The sequence below is a fragment of the Caretta caretta genome, chromosome 9 (assembly GCF_965140235.1).
Source record: "Caretta caretta isolate rCarCar2 chromosome 9, rCarCar1.hap1, whole genome shotgun sequence".
NCBI lineage: Eukaryota > Metazoa > Chordata > Testudines > Cheloniidae > Caretta > Caretta caretta.
This window is the reverse complement of record NC_134214.1, coordinates 61,763,983-61,787,286: the sequence shown is the minus strand read 5'-3', so window position 1 is coordinate 61,787,286 and position 23,304 is coordinate 61,763,983. Positions and strand designations below refer to the sequence as shown.

At 44.4% G+C, this 23,304-nt stretch overlaps 1 protein-coding gene across 8 annotated transcripts in view; it reads right to left on the bottom strand.

Moving 5' to 3' along the window:
• Window positions 1-559: 559 nt before the first annotated feature.
• The window catches only part of ENOX2 (ecto-NOX disulfide-thiol exchanger 2), a 134,985-nt gene continuing 112,240 nt past the window's right edge, over window positions 560-23,304 (bottom strand). For all 8 annotated transcript variants that reach the window (XM_048863436.2, XM_048863434.2, XM_048863435.2 and 5 more), the window contains 5 exons: window positions 18,741-18,848; window positions 15,183-15,239; window positions 10,070-10,178; window positions 6,679-6,764; window positions 560-2,000 (listed from right to left, as the gene is read on the bottom strand). In XM_048863436.2, coding sequence (XP_048719393.1) covers window positions 1,869-2,000; window positions 6,679-6,764; window positions 10,070-10,178; window positions 15,183-15,239; window positions 18,741-18,848 — 492 coding nt within the window. In that variant the 3' untranslated portion in view covers window positions 560-1,868. The remainder of the gene's footprint in view (window positions 2,001-6,678; window positions 6,765-10,069; window positions 10,179-15,182; window positions 15,240-18,740; window positions 18,849-23,304) is intronic.

Below are 23,304 nucleotides of genomic sequence, written 5' to 3'. Positions count from 1 at the left end.
ACCCCTCCACAGAGCAGGACCAGGAGCAGAACCCCAGGCGCAGGGCTGGGCAGCTGGGATCCGGACCCTGCAATGGGGGGCCGGGAAGCAGGGACCCAGACCCCAGAGGGGGGGCTGGGCAGCCAGGTGCCTGATCCCAGCACAAGGGGCTGGACAGCCAGGGGTCTGATCCCGGTGCAAGGCAGCCGGGGGCCAGATTTTTTTTTAAGCACCCAGCTGAGCTGCAGCTGTGAGCTAATTGGGCTGCATTAAGCCCGTGGGCCGCAGGTTGAGAACCACGGGTTAGACATTAGGAAAAACTTCCTAATCGTCAGGGTAATTAAGCATTGACAGAAATTATCTGGGGAGGTTGTGGAATTTCTGTCACTGGAGGTTTTTAAGAACATGTTGGACAAACATCTGTCACGGATGGTCTAGATAATACTTAGTCCTGCCTCAGTGCAGGGTACTGGACTAGACAACCTATTGAGGTCCCTTCCAGTACAACATTTCTATTATTCTATTATTCCTAGGTAGGGAATAAGTAAAACAGGAATCAAGAAATTTACAAAGACAAAACTAGGATGTAAAAAAGATTTATTTTTAAAAAATACAACTTTCAACAGCTGTGACATGGGCATTTACAAAGGGGTTCCCTGAAATGCTTTCCACCTGCTTTCTGCTTAGTCAGCACAAGCACCAGGACTCGTGAGAGCAAGTGACCCACACCCCAAAGCACCACAGGCCAACGCAGCCTGAATCTCACAGAGCAGATCTGAAGAGAACGGTTCCATTAGTTGTCTCCATCTCCATAGGAAATGATAAAGGATACACAACCATGCCAATGGGGCGGTGTCTGGCAGGACATGTGTGCCATAGGCACTGTTTGTAAGTGGAGGTTGTGGTCCCATGTCTCAGGAATCCCAGTTCATGGTTTGAGCAGTTCAAGTTTGCTATGAATACACAGATCTACTCTTTAGAAACATTCAGGAGGAGGGAAATGCTGTTTATGACACTTGCAGCAGCAGTTCTTCCACAGTTCAGCAAGAGAAAGGCAACGAAAGACAGACAATGGTAAACCCAAAGGAGAGGTCACTATTAAAATACAGTCATTTACTAGGACTCTTGTTTCCCAGATGTATAGAAAATTAAATACCCTTCCCCTTTAAAATCAGATTATTTACAAAATGATTCCGCACAGCGTGGACACATGTCACACTGTGCTGCTGCCATGACACTGGCTTTAATCTAGGTTTGCTTTTAAATCTGAAAAAGTCTCATATCTGATACAGTAGAGAAAATAGCTTTGTAAAGTAAGTGACCTTTAGGCTCATAAGCATTTTGCAAAGTCATATAAACCTCCTCTTCTCTTTTAAAATGTGCAGAATTTCTAGCATATAAATGTAGAAAATACTGATTTTTCCCCTTCCGTTAATGCTAGAAGCCAGAAAGTCTCTTTTTTGTTATTCCAAATTACAGTGTATGGCTGCTCTCAACAGCAAAAACATGCAGGGTGAGAGAGACTGAGGACACAAAACGCATACAAATTGTCAAAACATTAGCTAGTTAGCTAGGTTTAAAATATATCAAAAAGTCAAACAGTAGCAAAGACTTTGTTCATAGAACATGTTGAACAGTACTTAAGTACAAGACAGAAGACAACTGAACAAAAATGTTACAGCACCCAAGATTCATTTGAATTTCTTCCATGAGTCTCCTGCTAGGTGCTATTTTACATCTGTGATTTCAGTCATGGGATAGTCCATAAAAGTATTTATAATTTATTCATGAAAACCACTGTATATGTAGGTTACAGTAACATCCTAGGTTTGTCTGAGGTACATATTCTGTGATTATTTTCAATGTCCAAAGCCAATCAAGCTGAAAAGTCAAGTCATTTTCAGTCCATCAAAGCCACAAAATTTCCACCTTTTCTCCAGGCTAGCCCCAACTCCACTCAGCTCTTGTTTGAAGGTGTGCTGCAGTCTGCTCATCAGAACTTCCACTTCACTGGGACAAATCTGTAGGAAAGAAGTGAAACTTTCACTGAAAATTGACTTCTGGCTTGAGAATCCCAACTCTCTAGTTACATGTTTGCAGTTTTGTAAATGCTGACCCCAGGCACAAACAACACTTTCTGCTGTATTTAGGGTTTCCCGAGGTCTCCCATCCAAGTGCTAATGGTGACCCAGCCTGCTCCTGGTTAAGTTATAAGATGTGCTGTCATCACAGTTTGAGGAGGGATGGCTGCAGACATAAGGAATACTAAAAAGAGGAGGAAAAAAACCTATTCTTATTACTTAATTATGGGACTTGAAATAATGGATTCAAATAGAAACAAAATGCAAATTAATGTTGCCATGGATTCAAGAACATCTTCTGAAGGGGGAGAGGAATCACAGACATGCAAAATATTCAAGTCACATCTCAATGTGCATCTACTGGAGGTGCTTGTCTGTGACAGTTGGGTAACCACTTAACCATCAAATGGAGTTCTAGAGAGACACTAAACAATCACAGCACAGACAGTCCCTTCAAAGGGGAACTGCAAATCAAACCCTACTTTATTTATTGCTTTTCTGTTATACTTGGATGAACAGGAAAGGCCACCTGCTAGTTTCTGCTTTGTCCCCCACAAAATTTTGTTTTTATGTTACAAATATCAGTCTTTGGAAAATCCAGAGGTTGAAACACATATTGCTGCTCTCTGTCATGGATCCACAGGACTTGTTCTATGTCCCAGCTTTTAAACAGACCCTGGAGGAACCCCTTCAGTATGTAGACCCCCAAGGGGTCCCACCCTTCCTTAAGAGCAGGGCAAACAGCTTCAACACCTCCGAGACTGAGCTTCTGGGCTCCAGCACTGCTGTTTCACACCATGAGTTCAGAGACTTTTACACTCTTCAGAGATCCATGCACCTCAGTAAGTATTTGCAGCCTCTTCAAAACAAGAGTAGGGTTTATCAGTCAACTGGAATGCAGCACTGGGAAGCCCTTAGGTTAGCACAGAATAACACATTTCAGGGCTGGGAGAACTGTAGTTCAGGATTCACTCTCCAGCTATCTTCTTATGGAGTGATATATTTGGAGTTCTGGTCCTAGCTCTGCCGCTGACCTGTGTGGCCTTGAAAATATCACTTCACCTGTCTCTGTTGGTTTGGTTGATGGCACTTGTGAGCTAGGCTCTATGGCCTTTCCTGTGAAGCAGTGCGTCTCAACCAGAGGGTTATGGCATCCCAGGAGGGTCACAGAAAGGCAATCGGGGGACATGAGACATTAGATGGTGTGAAGGAGGCACTTGGATTGGCTACGCTGATTGAAAGATTTCTTTGAGAGATTTAGCATGTGTTTATGTGTGATGAAGTGGGAACTTTGGTGATATTTTTATGACTCCTATGCATGCTTCAGTTTCTCTCTGTGTTTTGCATTGCTATGCATGGAATGTAAAGGGTTAAAGGATGCTCTTGGAGCTTGCTGTTTGTGTCATATAACTTTCTGGTGTTGTATGAATTCGTCTTTAAAGGACTGGCTGAAACTGACCCATATCAAGGGAGGGTCCGGAAAGACAACGGGAATCCCAATGGCTACCCTGTTCACATCTACCAACCAACAACCAAGAGGAAGGTGATTTTCCCCTCACCTCTTGGAGAACAAATGGGAAAGGTGTAAAGTGGCTGGGCTCAGAGTTCGCCTTTGCAGAGAATCACACACTCACCTGGGACAGGGTGACAAAGGCACAGAGACAGAGAGAGGAAATCAAGATGGCTTCAGTGGCAGCATGGCTCCAGGGAGCTCTGGCCTGGCATTGGCCAGGCTGAACTCTGTCTTAACTTTTGTTTCTCTTTGCTAACCTAAGGACTTTCAGATTCCGTAGCCAGGTGCCTAATATACAGTCGCCTTGTTTTGAGAAGGCTGCCTGCTGCGGCTGCATATTCTCATGGAGAGCACTGAGACCACAAGAGGGGTCACTCCCAAAGGTCTGGTTGGTTATTAGCTGGAACATAGACCAGACCCTGTGGATCTGTGACAGCATCATCTTGTAAAAGTTACAGAGCTTGGGCTGTTACCTCCCTGGGCTCGATGTGACTTTACCATAATTTGGACGACATCCAGGAAGTGGGCATCTTGGACTCTCAGGGCATGCTACGCAAACACTTACTGAGCAGCAAGCTGCAGTGTAACTCCACAGTGCTCAACATGCGCCTGTCCAAGGGAGACGAGGTAAGTCACCACTCAGCTGCACTGACTTACCCTTCCAACAGAGACTGCATATGACAGCAACCTATCCCTGAGCCAAGTCTGGGTCAGATAACCCCCGGCTCAGCTATTTCCCCAACCCTATGAGAGCTGCAGATCAGTCTGTGCAACAGCCCTACCAAGCCAGGAACCACACTGTGAGGCAGCAGGAGAACAGACTCTAGAGACTCCCAGCCTGCTCTTTATCCTGTTTCTGTTCCTGCCCTGGCCCTGCCCGAGCCCTGTTCCAGTCTTGTCCTTGCCTTGCTCTGACCTTGCTCCAGCCCTGTTACCGCCCCCCTCCAGGCTTGCCTCTGCTTCCCGACCCTCCCCAGATGCTTCGACTCTGACTACCTGGCTTCGACCTTTGGCCTGTATCTGGATGCCAGCTGTGGTACTGACTTGGCTTGTCCCTGGACTCTGACCACGCAGTTTCAACCCCAGGCTTGCAACTGGACTCCAGCTACGTGGCTTGTCTACAGACTCTAATCTCAGTTCTGACCTCCGTCTGTCCCCAGATCTCGATTCCAGCGCTACCCTTGGCCCAGTCCCGACCCTACATCCAGCTTCAACCTCCACTCCAACCACTAGGCCTGACTACCAAGAGGCAGCACCTGACACACAGGGCCTATCAAGAGAGACGCTCTCACACACCCTGCTATCACCACCAACACAGCAGGGCCAGAAAACAGTCACCCCACTCCATGTACAAGGTCAGACCTACCTACCCAGAGGGAAGCCCATCGCTAACCCCTCAGTGGCTGAGAGATACTCCAAACCTCCCCTCCTCCCATCCACCTCTGTCTGCCTGGACAGAAAATCATCATCCCCGCCAGGCCAGGCTGGTATCCAGCTCCACCATCGCTAAGAGGAAAGTGCAAACAAGCGGGAAATGAGAAGGCCAAGATGGAATTTGAAAAGCAAACAGCCTAAGATATAAAAACAAATAGCAAGAACTTATTTCAGCTAATCAGCAGCAGAAAACCTGGAAGAGAATCAGCAGGTCCACGAGGAAATTAAGGGAACAACAAGGAGAATAGGGAAGTTGCAGAGAAGCTAAATGACTTCTGTGCCTCAGTCTTTGCCACAGAGAATAATGTGAAGATACCTGTTCCAAAGTAATTAAGGTGAGGCTCTCTTAGAGATTGAGATGTCCAAACAGAAAAAGCTGGAATAAATGGTAATGAGACAAAAGAACAAGTGGGCATCTCTCAAGGGAGCCGAGGAAAATTAAGAATTAAGTGATTATGTTGCTATCAAAAATACATAATCTGTCCTGTAAAGGGATACTACACTGGTGAACTAGAGGGGAGTGAATACTTTATACATCATTAGAAAAGGCATCAGAGTGATCCTGGAGAAACACAGAAGAATGAGCTATACTTCCCAGTCAGGAAAATTATCTGCAAATTAAAAATTAAAATTATCTTCAAATTAATTAAGTTATAAAACAACCTTAATTAACATGATACTGTACACCAGGGACAGACCATAAAGGCAAGTCAATAGAATAGTGGATAGAGAAGAATAGGAAGACATAATTCACTTAGACCTTCAAAAGCCATTGGCAAAGTCCCTCACTATTAAGGCTATTAAGCCAACCAAGACATGGAGTGAGAGATGAAAATTGCCAGACATCAGAAACTGGCTAAGAGATACTGCATGAAACAGAAGCCAGAACAAATGATTCATGCTACTTGTGCAACAACTTGCTTGTTTAGCTCTTATTTTCGTTACCTTTCTCCCCCTCCATTTGTTTGTTCCATCTATCATTCTGCTCTGTTGTAACCTAGATTGCTAGGTCTTTAGGGCAGGGACAGGTGTTCAACAAGCGTGGGCTCCCCTCACCAAGCCCTAGATGCTACTACAAATTCACATGAGTGTCCTCGCCAAACTGCTATCTCACCTTCTGGAGTGAGCCCAGAAGTGGAAGAGGTGGAGGAGGCAGTGTGAGGAGATGGTGACCTGGGGTTCTGGGAAGCCAAGAGCCAGGTCTGAGGGGTCTTTCAGGTGGGAGGGGTGCAGAGGTCCCAGCCATTCCCAGTCTCTCCAGTGAGAAGAGATGGGGGAGAGTCCCTGGCCAGTCTGGGTCTCTCTATTTTGAGGGGAAGGGGGAAGATGTCCTGGTCTCTCCTGTGAGAAGGTGGAGAAGGTACGGGGAGTCCCCAGCTGGTCCTGGTAGATCTGCTGGGAGTGGAGTAGAAGGGATGGAGATTCTGGCCAGTTTCTCTCACCCAGGGCTGGTCCTTGGAGATGGGGAAGAAGTGGCAGCTGAAGCTGCCAGCAACCAGCTAGAGCGGGGTGTAAACAGATGGTGGCCTGGATTCTGGGAAGCAAGAGTAAGAGACCCCTGCCCAACCACACAGAAAGACAACCACCCTCCCGGGTCAGGCCTGCCTAGATAGAGAGACCCTCCTCCCCATTTGAGTCTGCCCAGAGAGACAGAGACCCCAGCACACCTACCTTGGCGTCGAGTCGCTGTAAGTAGGAACAGATGTACTCTATGCTTGCTCCAAATGGGTGAACATGAAGAAATGTTGAAATTATACCTATTGAAATAACATGACAGGGGTCATTCTTGTGATTCACCTGAGAGCACCAACATTGCATGGTCTGCATGCAGCGCTTTTCTCTGCACGCACTGTGCTGGATCCTGGCCTGTGTGCTGCAATGTAATGAGGAGCAAAGCATTTCTCTGAGCAGCAACTCAGACAGCTATATCCCTCAGTCCCATACAGACAACTCTCGAAGTGATTGAGAAGCTCCTGCAATGGGCAACGTGAAGCACTATAAGGTGTAGCAAGGGGTCTGCATCAACATGAGGAGGACAGACACTCAAAGAGGCGGAAGGAGAAAAAGGGGGAGAAGGGTGGGAGACAGAGAGGAGGGAGGTAGTGGCAGTTATGCAAATTAGTTCCCAAACATTTTGATGAACCAAATGAAGGCAGGTCTGGCTGTGGCCGACAGGAACAGAAACCACCTGACCATCAATAGAGCAAGCAGGCAGCAGGTAGATGAAGTAGACAGGCCCCCAGCATATCCGTGAGGCAGTGCCCACAGCACCAGAAGCAAAACAAGTCCAAACCCATGAGACCCAAGCTCTAGGATTCTGTCTCCCACCCAGAGACACATTGTCCTCTACAGCCCAGCCTTCAACTCTTTGGGATTGCCCCCTAGGAAAGCAGTTTGGAAATCTTCTGCGGTAATTGACTTTAATTGATTTGCAAGGAGGAGGCAGCTCAGAGGGAATTAGGATTTGGAGGGTGGGATTTATTCCTAAGGAGCATGGGGGGAATGTCTCAGACACAGGGGGACTTGAAAGACTCAGCATCATTATGTCTAAACTCAGTATTTCTAAAACGAGCGATAACAATGTAAAAATACCAACAAAAACTGCTGGACATGAAAAATTACAAAACCACCATATCAGATGCTCCAAAATCTCAGCTTTCATCTGGCATTGGCCACTGGGCTAGATGGACCATTGGTCTGACCCAAAATGGCCATTCTTATGTCCTTATCCTCAGTAGCAAGACTTTGGAACAAATTGTGAAAGAGAATAATTAAATTAATGAGGTAAACAGAAAAGGGGGTGACTAACCTGATTTCCTTCTTTGAGAAAAGAACTGACTTTTTAGATAAGGGAAATGCAGTAAAAATAATATATTTGGACTTCAGTAAAGCATTTGACATGCTACCACATGAGAAATTATTAATAGAGAAAATGGGGATTAGTGCAAGAATTGTAAGGTGGATAAGGAATTGACTAAAGGGGAAAAAGCAATTGGGCTGTGCTGAAAGGTGAATTATTAGACGGGAAGGAGGTTACAGATTGGTCTTGGGACCAATCTCATTTAATATTGGAAGAAAAAAAAATGAGTGTAATCAAGGGTTCCTCTTCACCATAAGGTCTAGAAGCAGATCTTTTAAATGGAAGCTTCAATTCTGGAGCTACCCTGAGATGACAAGTTGATCTGATGATCAAAATATTTGTCAGCAATAATCATGACAAAGCCAGAGTTATGATTAATAGTATCAATACAACAGAAATTAACAAATTAATACCCTTTAAAATTAGCCAATAACATTGAGCTTGATACAATCTAAGGGCTGGATTCTGGAGGCAGACTGAGCTCTGCTTAGCACAGGGTGATGGGTAGCAAAACAGGTTTTACATCACAATTACTCCCCGCTGGGTCCGGGTCTGGCCAAAGGCAGAATCAGTCCCTACAGATATTCTTCCTTATACCTGGCTGGCTACATCCCCAGCAGATCATTTGGGCAGTTGGGAATAACTGGCACAGAGGCAAGCCGGCCATTGCCCCTATACCAGGGGAGCACTGTGGGAGCTGGGGCACAACATAGGAATACACCTAAGTACACTGGAATATACCATGTGGGGACTCCCTCTACACCAGGTGAATTTCCAGCTGGCCAGATCTGCTGAGTTTCCAGCCCCTTTGCACCAAGGGATCCAAGAATCAGATCATGTAAGTGAGTCAGTTCTGCTCAGTCTAAAACTTTAAGGCTCTTCTGGTCATATTATCTGAGTGTCTGGCTGTGTGGCCCTTGTTCATTGTCAAGAGAACATCATCTCACTGCATGGTCTTTGTTCCATGAACTGGACTGAAGACTGTTGGTAGGGGTCTAGGATATTGGCTGTCATGCAACTGACCCTGGGTGAACTTCTTAGTTAGTTAGTTAGTCCAGCATGGGCGACGCTGGGTGGTAGCTGGAGAGTGGTCAGCTGGCTGAATTTTAGCATGCTTCTGAAGTGGTGGTGGTGGATTTCCTTCCTCAAATGAAGAGTTGTTAATCTCAATGATTATGCATCCCAGATGCGTGAGCTAGTAAAGCACTGGATCAGCATGGCAAGGAGCTCAGTTTTCCTGCAGTACTTTTTAAGACCTTATTGTGTGAATAGAGCAAATGCAGAGAAGGAAGGGATCACATTATCAACCTAAGTTCATTATATGTTTCCTGGTGTCCCAATTCCAATGTGGGCAATTTTCTCTGAGAACAGGCTAATGGTTCTTCACAGCAGGAAGTGCTAGGCTGCAGACATGCATGAAGCCAAGTGTAGTTTAACAACATAATTCACAGTCTAGAACAGTTTAGTGGGTCATGATTTAGCAGCTGCTATGATGGAGGAGCACTTACGGTCCATGAGATTTTGGACCTTAAACATGGTCCTGGGTCGAGGACTTTATATTGTCTATCCTGTATTTCAGAGCACTGTCAATTGGAGAGAAAGGAGGAAACTTTTTAGTAGCAGGTTGTTTAAAAAAATGGAGAGTGTTTGAAACTGCTCAGAGGTTTGAAATGTGAAAATATGTCCCAGGGAGGCAGATGTGGCCTTGTCTAGATGAGGATTCAGAGGAATGATGCTGGCCCTAGCTTGACCTGTGACAAAGCAATTGTACTTTAGCACGTGGTAAAGTGATAAAAGCCCAGCAGGGAGAGTGCAGGCAAGGGGATTAAAGGTGCATAACATATCAATATATCAGATGAAAGTCACCATCAAGTGTACAGTGTGTGTCATTGTGTGACAAGAACAGATCTAGGTACATGATATGAGACCTCTACGTCAGCAATGCACAAAGGGTGAAATCCTGGCCCCAATTAAGTCAGTGGGAGCTTTGCCATGGACTTCAGTGGGACCAGCATTTCACCCCTGGCCTGCTATTGTAGCAGTCCATGAAACTGAGGAAAGAAGCACATACACTGAGACTGGAAGAGCTGCATTTACAATACCTCCTGAGAGCATCTCTCATGGAGTCTGAATCTATGTAGCATGGACGGCAGCATTACAACAGTCTTACCATTAGCAGACATACTGTACCATGAGTCTTACCTACTAATAAAGCTTCTCGTTCAGATTTGACAGGGCTACAGCTCAGAGTCCTCTCAAGTGGGCATTCCTTCTCCTGGCTAGATGCACAGATCCTGTAAGTACTGCTCTCCTGCAAAAACAACACCATCCACTCCATACCTGCACAATATAGCACTCATTCTAATTAATTAAATGCTAGCTTAGTTTTTAACTTGAACAGTTTTTACAGAGTTGCAATTTTTGTTCTTCTGGTTCAATGTGTCACTTAATACATTGTTTATGTCATAAAATGCATCCCACAAAACACATGAGATGTGCAATGGGGGACACTGGTCATGTTGCTGTGGGAACCTTTATATTTGCCTTGATCAATTCCTCCCACTGTTAGAAAAAGGAGTCCTTACAGTATTTTGCATTTAAAACACGATTAGCTTAAAAATAAATCTTAGATGGAAACATTTAAGATTAACGGTGATAATGACACTAACCTAATTTGTAAAGCACTTTGAGAACTATGAATGAAAAGCACCATATAAGAGCTTGGTATTATTATTAACAGTTGTGTTCTGTTTCTCTAGGTATTACATTCCCTGAATTTAAGTCACACTGGAATTGGAAAGTCAAGCTGGGTTCTTTCCAACACATGCATCCTCACCATTAATATGGCCTTGGCAGGCCATAGTAGGCCCCTAGCGATCCTTATGTAACCTCATTGCCTCCAATAGTTTTCCACAGGAATAACTGACCTGGAATTTAATATACAATTGAACTGATGCTGTTCAAAATAAGAGGGAAAAAACAGGGGTGATGTCATGGTAGGAATCTGCAGTAAAGGAAATCAGGAAGAGGAGGTGGATTAGGCATTTCTAGAACAAATAACAGAAATATCGAAAACACAGGCCCTGATAGTAATGTGGGACTACGCAGACATCTGTTGGAAAATTAATCCGGCAAAACACAAAATTTTCACTAAATTCTTAGAATGAGTTGGGGACAACTTTTTGTTTAAGAAAATGGAAAGAGAAGTCAGCAGGGGGACAGCCATTTTAGACTTGATTCTGAGAAAAAGGGAGAAATTTGTTGTAAAACTGAAGATGAAATTGAATTTGGGTGAAAGTGATCATGAAATGGTTGATTTCATGATTCTGGGGAAAGGAAGGCGTGACAGCAGCAGATTAAGGACAATGGACTTCAAAACAGCAGACTTTAACAAACTCAGACAACTGCTTGTAAGTTTGGTTTAGCTGCCATGAGCAGGCCCAAGTTAGACAGAACGTGTCTGAACAAGCAACTGCTGAACAGGCCTGAAAACATAACTGTTGAAACAGCTAACTATTGTAGATGTGTTTATAGTAAATGAAGTAGGCAGAAACACCCTGAATTTATAAACTTACCTTAAACAATCTGAAAGCAATTGGTCTTTACATGCAAGAAGTATAGACATTAGTAGCTAGGAAAGATGTATATAAACTGTGTGATGTGTGACATGAATTGGAATTGTGGTATCACCCTGTACCTAAACCCCCTGCATCTGGGCCTGCCCAGCGTAGGCAAAGAGCTGTAACATGCCTAAAAAATTAACCTGAATGATGAGCTGGAGTCAACAGAATTGTTTGGATGCCAGAGAACTGGATAAGTCTTCTTCCAAAACTGGATGAGGTGTTCTGGATAAGACGAGTGGAAAGGTCTTGGAGGACCTGGTAGGTAAGGTCCCCTTGAAGAAAATCTAAAGGATGAAGGAGTTCAAGAGAGATGGCAGTTTCTCAAGCAGACGATATTAAAAGCACAACTTCAAACTATCCCGATGCGAAGGAGAGATAGGAAAAACAGTAAGAGGCCAATATGGCTCTATCAAGAGCGCTCTAATGACCTGAAAATAAAAAAAACAAATTCTACAAAAAATGGGAATATGTGTAAATTGCTAAGAAGGAGAATAAAAAAATAGCACAAGTACACAGAGACAAAATCAGAAACAGTAAGGCACAAAATGAGTTACACCTGACAAGGGACATAATAGGCAATAAGAAGAGGTTCTTTAAATAAATTAGGAGCAAGAGAAAGACAAAGTAAAATGTAGGTCTCTCTACTTAGCAGGGAAGGAAAACTAATAACTGATGATATCAAGAAGGTTGAGGTGTTTAATGCCTATTTTGCGTAAGTCTTCACTAAAAAGCTTAATGGTGACCAGATATTCAACACAATTAATATTAACAAGGGGGAAGGAGCACAAGCCAAAAAAGGAAAGAATATTTAGATAAATTAGATGTATTCAAATCAACAGGGCCTGATGAAATTCATCCTAGGTCAATTAAGGAACTAACTAGCTGAGGCAATCTCTCAACCATCAGCGATTGTCTTGGAGAATTCATGGAGGATGGGTGAGGTACCAGAGGGCTACAGAAGGGCAAACAGAGCACCTACCCTTAAAAAGGGGTGGAACCGGGAAATTATAGACTGATCGGCCTAACTTTGATATCTGGAAAGATACTGGAACAAATTTGTAAACAATCAATTTGTAAGCACCTAGAGGATAATAGGGCTATAAGGAACAGCCAGCATGCATTTGTCAAGAACAAATCATGCCAAATCAATCTAATTTCCTTCACTGGCGAGGTTACTGGCTTAGTGGTTGGGGGAAAGCAGTAGACATGATATATCTTGATTTTAGTAAGGCTTTTGACACAGTCACCACATGACATTCTCAGAAGCAAACTATGGAAATGTGGTCTAGAGGAAATTACTATAAGGTGGGTACACATCTGGTTGAAAGATTGTACTCAAAGAATAGTTATCAATAAGTCACGGTCAAACTGGGAGGGCATTTCTAGTGGAGCCCCATCTGGTCAGTCCTGGGTCCAGTGATTCCTAACTTGGATAATGGAGTGGAGAGTATGCTTATAAAATCTGTGGATGACAGTAACCTGGGAAGGGCCACAAGCACTTTGGAGGACAGGATTATAATTCAAAATTACCTTAAAAAATTGAAGAATCGGTGTGAAGTCAACAAGAAGAATTTCAACAGAGACAAGTGCAAAGTACTACACTTAGGAAGGACTAATCAAATGCACAACTACAAAATGGGGAATATGTGGCTAGGTGATAGTACTGCTGAAAAGGATCTGGGAGTTATGGTTGAGTCAACTGAATGAGAGTCAATAATATGATGCAGTTGCGAAAAAGGATATTATTATTCTGGGGTATATTGACAGGGCTGTTGTATGTAAGCCAAGGAAGGCAACTGTCCCGCTCTACTCGGTTCTGGTGAGGCCTGAGCTGGTCTACTGTGCCCAGTTCTGAGCACCACACTTTAAGAAAGATGAGGACAAATTGGAGAGTGTCCAGAGGAGAGCAACTAAAATGATAAAAGGTTTAGCAAACCTGACAACAAAAACTGGGGTTGTTTAGTCTTGCCAAAAGAAGACTGAGAAGACCTTATAACAGTCTTCAAATATGTTAAGGGCTGCTATAAAAAAGATGATGATCAATTATTCTTTATGGCCACTGAAGGAAGGACAAGAATCAGTGGGCTTAATCTGCAGCAAGGGAGATTTAGGTTATATTTTAGGAAAAGCTTTCTAGCTCTCAGGGTAGTTAAACTCTGGAATAGGCTTCCCAGGAAGGTTGTAGAATCCCCATTACTGGAGCTTTTAAGAAAAGGTTGGACAAACACCTGTCAAGAATTATCTAGGTTTACTTGGTCCTGTCTCAGTGAGGGGGCTGGACTTGATGAGTTCTCAAGGTCCCTTCAGCCCTGCATTGCTATGATTCTATCATAAGATGGAATAGACTCAAGCTCATTTTCCCAGATCTGTGTCAGCTCGACAAGGCTATGGAATAAAAAGCAGTCAATGATTATTACTAAACTGAATGGATCTAGTTCAATACACACTTAGGGCAGCTCTGCTGGTAAAGGAGCTGCCATTTTTACATCATCCTCTTTTCAGAGTAGAACTTCCCCTTGCGGCCTTGATTCAAGAAAGCACTTCAGCAAGTGCTTAACTCTCAGTAAAATCAATACAATGTAACCACACTTTAAAGTTAAGCATGTACTTAAGTGTTGTCTTGAATTCTTGACTGATCTAAGAGGCGACAGAGACTTCTCTAGGAAACGAATAGTCTGTTTATCCACAGAACAGGTGCAGCAAAGCATAAAAATGCAAGTGTTGCCTATTACATCATCTCCTCCCTTTGTACATCAACCCTGCTCAGCTGGGTGCGGCAGTTAACCTTTCATCTCTCTGCAGAGACCAACAAAAGGACAGTCACTTGGCCAGTTGTTGGTAGGTGCTGAAAGTAAATCCATCATCCTCACTAGTTATGGACCAGGCAGCCATCAGCTGGCAATGACTTTCAGTCACTCCTGATGTGGCTGGATTTGAATCAGTGACCGACACAGGTCAATCCCCAGAACTAATCAATCTGCAAGGAAGCTACTGTTTAATTCCAATTAGTTAACCAAAAGGGCAGGGTGTTGGCCTGGAGATTGGGACTAGCAAAATCCCACTTTCCCTCTCAGTCTTCTTGCTGCTCCAGAAAGGGAGTAACCTGCACCGGGTCTATACTCGGTGGCAGCATACACTCCCCAACATGCCGGTGAAGTTACAGAGCTGAGTGCAGGAGCTTCCCACTCCTGCCCCCTCACACCCTCCTGTGTTGGGAGGGGATGTAGCAGCCCTACGAAGCCTGCTTTCCTAATTGTATTGTTGCAGATAGCCAGAAAGGAGTGTGGCCCTTTGAGAGACATATGTAGGGGTCTCCTGCAGTCTGTGGGTAGGAGAGTCGAATCACATATTACTAAATCAATAAAAGGAATCACATTATTTTCCTCAAGGCGCAATCAGGGAACAGATATTTTTGAAGAAGACAAACAGATATAATCCTCTGTGCGTTAGGATGCAGCAAGTCATCTCATACCCTGAGCCTGCTCCCCACACCACAGCTCTGAAGAAATGTACTTCTTTACCAGCCTGAGACTGCTGATGGTGCTTAATGTGATGGTTTCTTGTTTCCTAGCCTACACGCATCAGGCTTATATACTCAGCTCCAAACAATGGATCCATTTATTATGAACTGTCACCACTTCTCTCAGTAAGATGCTCTGCCTAAAGTAGCAGAAAGAAACACACTGACTTACATTTCCTTGATTATCAACCACGTCTCTCTCCTTGTCCTCTTCATCTGCCATCTCTTGCTACATTCAGTTACAGAAAGGGAAAAGGTTATAATCTTTAGCACAGTTGGTAAAATATTAGCTTTGTTCATTGATCTTTGCAAATAAAGTGCTCAAATTGGAGCAATCTAATTGAGATTCAAATACTTTAACAACCAGAAAGACAATTACTGTGTGTAACCCCTGCTCCAGTACATAGCACTAGCTAAAGCACAGGGAGAGGGCGAGTTCTCTTGTCAGGGAGTTATTGACTAGATCTGTGCCATTACTGTCCAACTGGATCTACTGTACTCAGTTAACAGAGTTGTGGGGGGCCTTCACCTCTTGTGAGGATTTGTACACAATGGCTGTCATCCTCCCTCCCAGCACACAACAGACAGTACTCTGAGGAGGCAATGACCAGCCAAGATATACCTCATGAAAACAGCTAGTGCAGAGCACAGGGGGGAGGAGGTGGTTTGGGAGAGGAGCAGAGAGAGAAAGGTGACACTTTATAAAGCCAACAGAAAATCAATCCATTGACTCATAAACAACTCCCACTTCCCCTGCTGGCGATACCCATGTCCCTGAGACCTCAACAGGTGGTCTTAGCAAGCTTGCTGCAACACACAGGAACAGCTAACTGTTAAGGGAGCTCTACTTCTCCCTGGGCCCAGCACTGACAAATGGGTGTGACTACAAGGTGCAGTCAGTAGATGGGAGCAATCAAACAACAGTAGAAATGTACATGTGATGGTAAGAGCTGGCCAAGAGGCTCCTCTACTCACAGCCCAACACAGACACCCCATGCTGAAACGCTCCAGACTTTTGAATCCTCATTAAAGCCAAGTCCCAAATCCTGGCTGCGGGTTCTCTGAGTCTAAGTCACTAACTAGACAATGGTTGCAAAGGCATTCCCTGTGGCACTCACAACAGCAGCCATAGTGCAGATGGAGGCCAACTGGGAATCTTGGGAACATGCTGGCCATCCCAGAGCAGGCAGCTTTTTCCAGCTCCCCAAGGAGCTCAATCAGTGCTCATTTTTGGAGCAGCAAACCTTTCTATCTCTCTCTCTCAACAGGCCAGGACTGGTGCCGGGGATCCAATAAGCCACAGCTAGCAGTTCATGCTGTGGAACCCTTCACAGCCTTTACCTTCTCTTTCCTCTCCCTCCTGTCCTTGTCCTATTGGCTGCCTTTGACATCATCAGCCAGGCTCTTTTCAAAATCTTCTCCCCCTTGGGTTTCCAGGATTTCATCCTCTCCTGACTCTCTAACTTCTCAAGCCCTCAATATCTCAAACAGAAGGTGCTCCTCCCGCCTTCCCCCAGCCTCCCCCCACACACCTTCTTCATGGGGTATCCCACTGTAGACCTTCTCTTCAGCTCCCTCAGAACCTCTCTCCGGGTTATCATCTCTGCAAACTCAGCTTTGGCAAACATTTCTACGCTGACACCTCACAGATCTACCTCACTGCTTGGGACCTGTTCCCTCCATCCACACTAACAGCCTGGCTGTTTGACAGCTCCTTAGGGGTATCCAGCCATCTCCAAAACCAAACATGGGTGAAACTGAGCTCCTGATCTTCCCCCAAAGCCTTTCTCCCTCCCCACTTTCTCTATTATGGTGGAGAGTGCCACCATCCCCCGTGTTGCTCAACCCCAAAATTTCAGCTGCTTCTTTGATTCGTCCCTCTCTGTCTCCACACGCACAGCCCACAGCTAAATCTTCTATCTGCACATCTCCAAGACTGGACCCTTCCTCTCTGCCCACATGACCACAACTTCTACCCTAACCCTGATCATCTCTCACCAGGAGTACTGTAAGGTAGCTTCCATTCATCAAGATGCACTTCTCCAAAATTTAGTCCAATTTAGTCTTAAATTCTATCTAAATAGGTGTGGTGTGGACGAGCCCACTAAAAATGGGCCCAGTCCTGTGTAGTGCTGAGTGCCTCAGGATTACGCCCTATTGTTCTTCAACATTATTCCTTCCTCTTTGTCACCTGCCTAGGCTACAGGAATGTATTTGTCCAGGACAGTGCTTCCCAGCCCTTTCTGCTTAGAGTAACATTTCACCCGATGTTCCAGTCCACTACCTCCCATTAACTCTTTCCTGTGAGCCACAGTGAATCTTAGGATGTTCCAACAGTACATTGCAACTGAATGGGAGGTGGGTAACAGCTGTTCATGAGGGACATTACAGAGGCTCATCCTCAAAGAAGTGGGGATGAGTATTGTAACGCTGTCAAGGCTGCTACGCTGTTGGAGCTGCTCAATGCTTCTGTCCTTGGAACTCCGCTGTTAACAGCACTAGCAGAGAGTGCAGCTTGCTAATTCAGCAGACCTCCATGTTACTCATAGGGGAAGACCACAGGCATGGTTGGGTAACAAAGACACTCAGCCAGATTTATTGTCCTCAAGATTCGCACAACTTGCACAAGCACATTAACCGGAGTGCCAGATGGCAAGGAGCGGCTCAGTCAGCAGCAGGAGTTTCTGCTGTCCTCTCGGCCACACAAAGGATTAAGGCAAGGTACCCCGACATTTATAGACTAAGCCAAACAACCGGGATAAGCAACTTGTGTACCGCCTTGCATGTTTCATGACATCTGTTTATCATCACTCCTTGTTCCTGATATCTTGGACAAAACATCCCTATTCATTATTCTGTCAAACTACCTTATCTTGTACTAGATTGGGGTATATCTATACTAGCCTTCTAAAATATATTTACATAAATATCTAGTGCCTAGTACACTAACAACAACTTTGCCAAGTCCATGTACCAAACAGTGAACTTGTAAGCATCTACTTTAATACATGGCCTGACTTTAGTTCACAGCCTCTGGTTCAGGCCTCAGATCATACACCCAGTCCAGTGCTCCAGCTCTCTCTCTCTCTCTCTACTACAGATGGTGCCTGGAAACTCTGTCTTCAATGGGAATTCTGTTGGACTAAGGAATGTAAAATTTGGCTCCATGTTTGCTGCATTTTAGGCTCTTATCAGCTTTCCCCTATGAAGATCTATTTGGGAGGGGAAAGGAATTTAGGGAGGGGAAAGGAATTTAGCTTGCTCTTGAAAGTAACAGCTTCCATGCTGACTACTCTCGTTTTCACACAGATTTGGTAGATGAATCTGCATTTTGCAAAGCATTCTCTTAAGACGTGCCCTTAGAGATTTGTTCCCTTTTACTATGGAAAGCAAAGGTGCACAAAACAACTTTACTTTCATGAAAAGAGGCATGGATGTTTGAATGGCATTGTAAGCACCAGAAATTCTGCCATGTATATTCATATGGTGGTTCCAGCTCCAAAATATCCACAAAGTCCACACTGATAAATGTGGTAGCAAATCTCTTTAGGAGTCCGCCAGTTGTTCAATCAAAGCAGACCACTGCCACCCAAGCCAGGCTAAGGCCATCTCCTCCATCTGTACCTTGTGCTGCACATAGAGTGAGCTATGATATCCAATGGCCACAAGCCCAGCAACAGTCTATTACTGAAACGTCATACAGAAGTCTGGAGGCCCAGACGGTACATACCTGCTCCTTCAGTGTTTCTAACAACATTTCCATTTGTATTTTGTCTTCCTTCACTTTTTCTAGCTCGGCTTCTCGTTTTTTGTATTCCTCTTGCAATTTCAGAAGATGCTAGAAGAGAAAAGGTCAATTCAGACCACAGCATGACTTTCACACACCATTGTTTTAAAGAACATGGAATGAGTAACAAGCTCTTAGACAAAGACGTGAGTCAAATTCAGAACATTTTAAAAGTTTCCATCCATAAAAGGAAGAAAAGCTTCCACAAAATCCTATGGCATGTGACAAACTTCTTTGAATATTGCTAGATATAAAAAAAAAAAACGTGGTGGGTTGTTAACATGAGGTAAGCTCAAGAAAATACTCCAAACCAGCACATCCTAGGCTGCGTAGGGTGGTTTGTCCTGTACTTTGTTTTATCCAGACTAACAGAAACACGCCATGATGACTCTGTTGTTGTGGCATGTTTTTCTAAACAAAAAGTGATGTGTTACTTTTTGTAACGTTACTTTTATATTTCTAGGATATGCATAATGGTGATTTGCAAATTCCTAAATGAGCACCTATAAAAATTAAACAAAACAATAAAACTACAAGGCTGCATGAAAGAGAAAATGTTTATGCAGAAACTCAGGTTTCAGAGTACCAGCCGTGTTAGTCTGTATCCGCAAAAAGAAAAGGAGGACCTGTGGCACCTTAGAGACTAACAAATTTGTTAGTCTCTAAGGTGCCACAAGTACTCTTCTTCATGCAGAAACTGCATTTCTCAGGAACACTAGGCAAATGTTCAACCCCTTTTTGTGTAGTTATGTTTTAGGCAAGCTATTTTTCCATGCCTAAAATGGCCCATTTTTTCCCCCATCTGTCCAGTTTCAGAGCATTTTTTTTCTCCACCACCCACCAAATAATTATTATTGAAATAACAACATATTTTGCTACACTTCAGAACAATTATCTACCCATAGCAGTGCTAATTTAGGGCACCTCCAAAGACTAATTTATAATGAGATTGCTTTGTCCGAGTTCCTCCTAGTATCTATACAGTCCCAGAACGTTCTCAGTTCCTCCAGCACAGCTCACTTGGGAGGTTGCAGGAGTTGGGTTAAATTGTGTGCCACGTAAGGGCCTATCCCTGGTTCCTGCAGGCTAGCTGGGTGCTAAGGAGGGCTCCTGCCTCAAGGGCCTGTGGTTGCTTGTCCCTTAGCTCTCCTGATCATCTTCCTGCAGAAGCACGTTTTCTCTTCTGCAGCAAATTCTGCCCCCGCAAGCCCAACAGCTGAAGCAGGAGAGACAGCAGAGGATCAGGCTTTCCCTACAACCAGGAAGGAGAACTGTCGAGATGGGGAGGCAAGGAACAAGCGATCATTAAAATGTTAATACTTTTTTAAAGCTCAGGTGCTTTTGTGAACTTTGCTCCTCTGTGACCTTTATCAGTTTAAAAAGGGCTGTGGACTGATCCAATAACCAGGTAAGGTGAGGGATCTACAAGGTTGCTGGTCCTGGGGTCTTACTTGTGGTGGGCTATTCTGCACAGTTCCTATTGTGAAGCAACTTGGCTGATAGACACTATCTTATTTTACATTAGGATTTTATTTATATAGCACAAACACAAGCCTTGTTAAGCAACATTGCCAACCCTAAGCAGTTAAAATCAAGAGTCAGGCCCTAAAATCATGAGATCTGAAAAAAAAAATTAGGTTTGCCTTCTAGTTACTGAGCCTTTGGGCTACACTTGGATCATATTTTCAAGCTTCTTTTTGCAGCATGAGGGCTAGGAACTACAGCAAGGTGAAATTTTTTGACTGAAACTTGTTTTTGATGAAAAAGGCAGATACAGAGTGACCAAAACACTTCATGCATTTGTGTCACTTGCGGTAAATAGTTTTGGTCAAAACGAAAAAAAAAAAATTGGAAATGCCAAAATTTTGACATTTCCAAAAGTCTTGTTTTGATTTTTCTGTCCAGATACACAATGGGATTTAGGCCCCAAAACATAGTAGGAGGAGAAAGTGGTGCAGTTAGGGCCCTCACTTGTGATGTGGGATATTGAGTGGAGCTGGGACTGGAAGCTAGGACATTCCCCACCAGTGAGAGCCCCAACCACTGGACTAGAGTCAGTGTCACACTTCTCTTTCGGGACCAATGACTATCTTATACAAGTGGAACAGCTTCTACATAGGAGAGCCCTATTTCTGAATACCTTATAGCCTGCTGATTAGTCCACTAACATGGTAGCTGGAAGATCTGGGTTTAAGTTCCTGGTCTTAAAAAGGGGATTCAAGTCTGGATCTCCCCCATCCCAGGTGAATGTCCTAACCACAGAACTAAAGATTTTAACGGGGGAGGAGAGGCCTCCTCCTCTTCCTGTGGCAGTTTTTGAACTGACCCTTTCATTTCCTTTGGTTTTCTTAAAAATGTCTGGAGCAAAACATTTCCATTTGTGCTGAATGAAATGATTCCACCAACCCAAAGGAAAAATGTTTCCAGGGTTTCGATTAGCTAAAAATTCTGATAAACTTTGGTTTTGAATTTTTTCAATTTTTGAAAACACTGCCAGCGAATCAAATCAATTATTTGCCCAGCTGTGCTAGAATCTTACTTTTCTGTAAATGAAAGCTTAGTCTCACATAATCATGTGGCCCCAGAAGCTAGGTCTTAAAACCATCCCCCCCACCAAATCTCACAAGACTTGTCCCCAGCTGTGAGCACTGGCAACAGTGTTTAAAAGACTGTGAAGGCTGCTTCAGGGCCAATCCCACCTACCCACAATCTTTAAAATATGGAAATATAAAGCTGAGGGAATAGTGCCTTGCATCCCTTGTCCCTGACGTGCAATGGTGCCAACATCACACTCCAATGTTCCATAAGGCTTTCACCGCTATCCTTAACACATAGCAAACTGCAACACATCCCCCAGTGATATCCAACTCACTCAGAACCTCAGACACTCTTGTTTCAACAGAGTGACCCACTGGTCTCTCATGGACCCCATGAATTTTGGAGGCCAGTCTGCCTGAACTGTGCTGAGGCTGCTGTTAAGATTTACAAGCACTGCTTTGCTGGCATAAGGGAGATTAGAGCTGTAGCTACAAGGGTCTCATATCCTCTCTCTCTCTCACACACACACAGTCGCTGGGAACATGTTTGCCCCCAGTGCCCTCTCACTGTATTAGAAACCCATAACATTCCATTAACAAAGACAAAACTAGCTTGTAATTCCCACTTTTCCTGCACACCCAGGTTAACAATAAATAGATAATTTACACCCTGGGGTTACTGAGAGGTTAACCGTAGACCCTACTGGGATAAAGTGGGAATTTTGGTAATATTTTTATCATTCCTGAGCGTGCCTCAGTTTTCCTCTGTGCTTTGCATTGCTATGCACAGAGTGTAAAGAGTTAAAAGATGCTCTTGGGACAGAGCAGGGGACATGAGGTGTTGTAACTGTCTAGGGTGGTATGAATGGGTCATTAAAGGACTGGCTGCAACTGACCCAGAGAAATGGAACCCCAATGGCCAGGCTGTTCACACTTAGCAACCAAAAACCAAGAGGAAGACACTTTTCCTCCACACCTCGGCAGGGAAGCAGAGCAAAGGTCCCAGATGGAGAACAAAGGGGAAAGGTGTCAGGTGGCTTGTCTCAGAGCCGGCCTTTGCAGAGACTCACATACTAACCTGGGACTGAACGACAAAGGGACAGAGAAAGAGAGAGAGGAAACCAAGATGCTTCCCTCACCAGCATGACTCAAGGGAGTCTTGGCATTGGCCATCTTGGACTCTGTTTTAACCTTTGCTTCTCTATGCTTCTCTATGGACATCCCAATGCTGCACTACGGTTGACTTATAAACTCTACTCTGTTTTGATAGTGCTGCAAATGCTCACTGGGTATGGCTACACTGCAATGTAAGCCCAGGGCTAGTGGAACTCGAGTTAGAGGACCCCGGGTTTGAGAACCTGGGTTTGGTCCTGCTTTGAGCAAGGGATTGGACTAGATGACCTTCTGCAGTCCCTTCCAACTCCGATATTCTATGATTCTGATTCTAACCATGACCTTGAGCATCTACACTGATTGCCAGCCTTAGATCAAGGATTTTCCAACCCAGACCTGAACCCACGGCTCCGGGGTCCACACTACAGTATGCAGATCCAAATCCAATCAACTGTATTCCAGACTGCCTAGCGCCCTCTCAAAATGTGGCTACTCTAGCCCTCTGTTTGAGGTGCAGCATGGGAAAATTTGGCTGTCCACCTGGCACACTACAGGAAGTTTGAACTGCCCACCAAACTCATTCTGCCAAGCCATCGTTTTGGTCTGCAGGCTCCCAACAACTGGAGCCAGCAACATGGAGAAGAGAAGCCATTTGAAAAACTACTTCTTCTTGGGCTTTCATTCCTGTTTCAGGAGGTGGGCAGAGCTTCTGTGAGACGCTGGTGAACTTTCAGCAGAGTTTTCTGACCCACCCAAGGCACCTGACAGAGCTAATGATGGAGCAGGAGAAGGAGGAGACTGACATCACAGACTCAAACTGGCTGATGCTGCTCATGACGCTCGGTATAACAGCTACA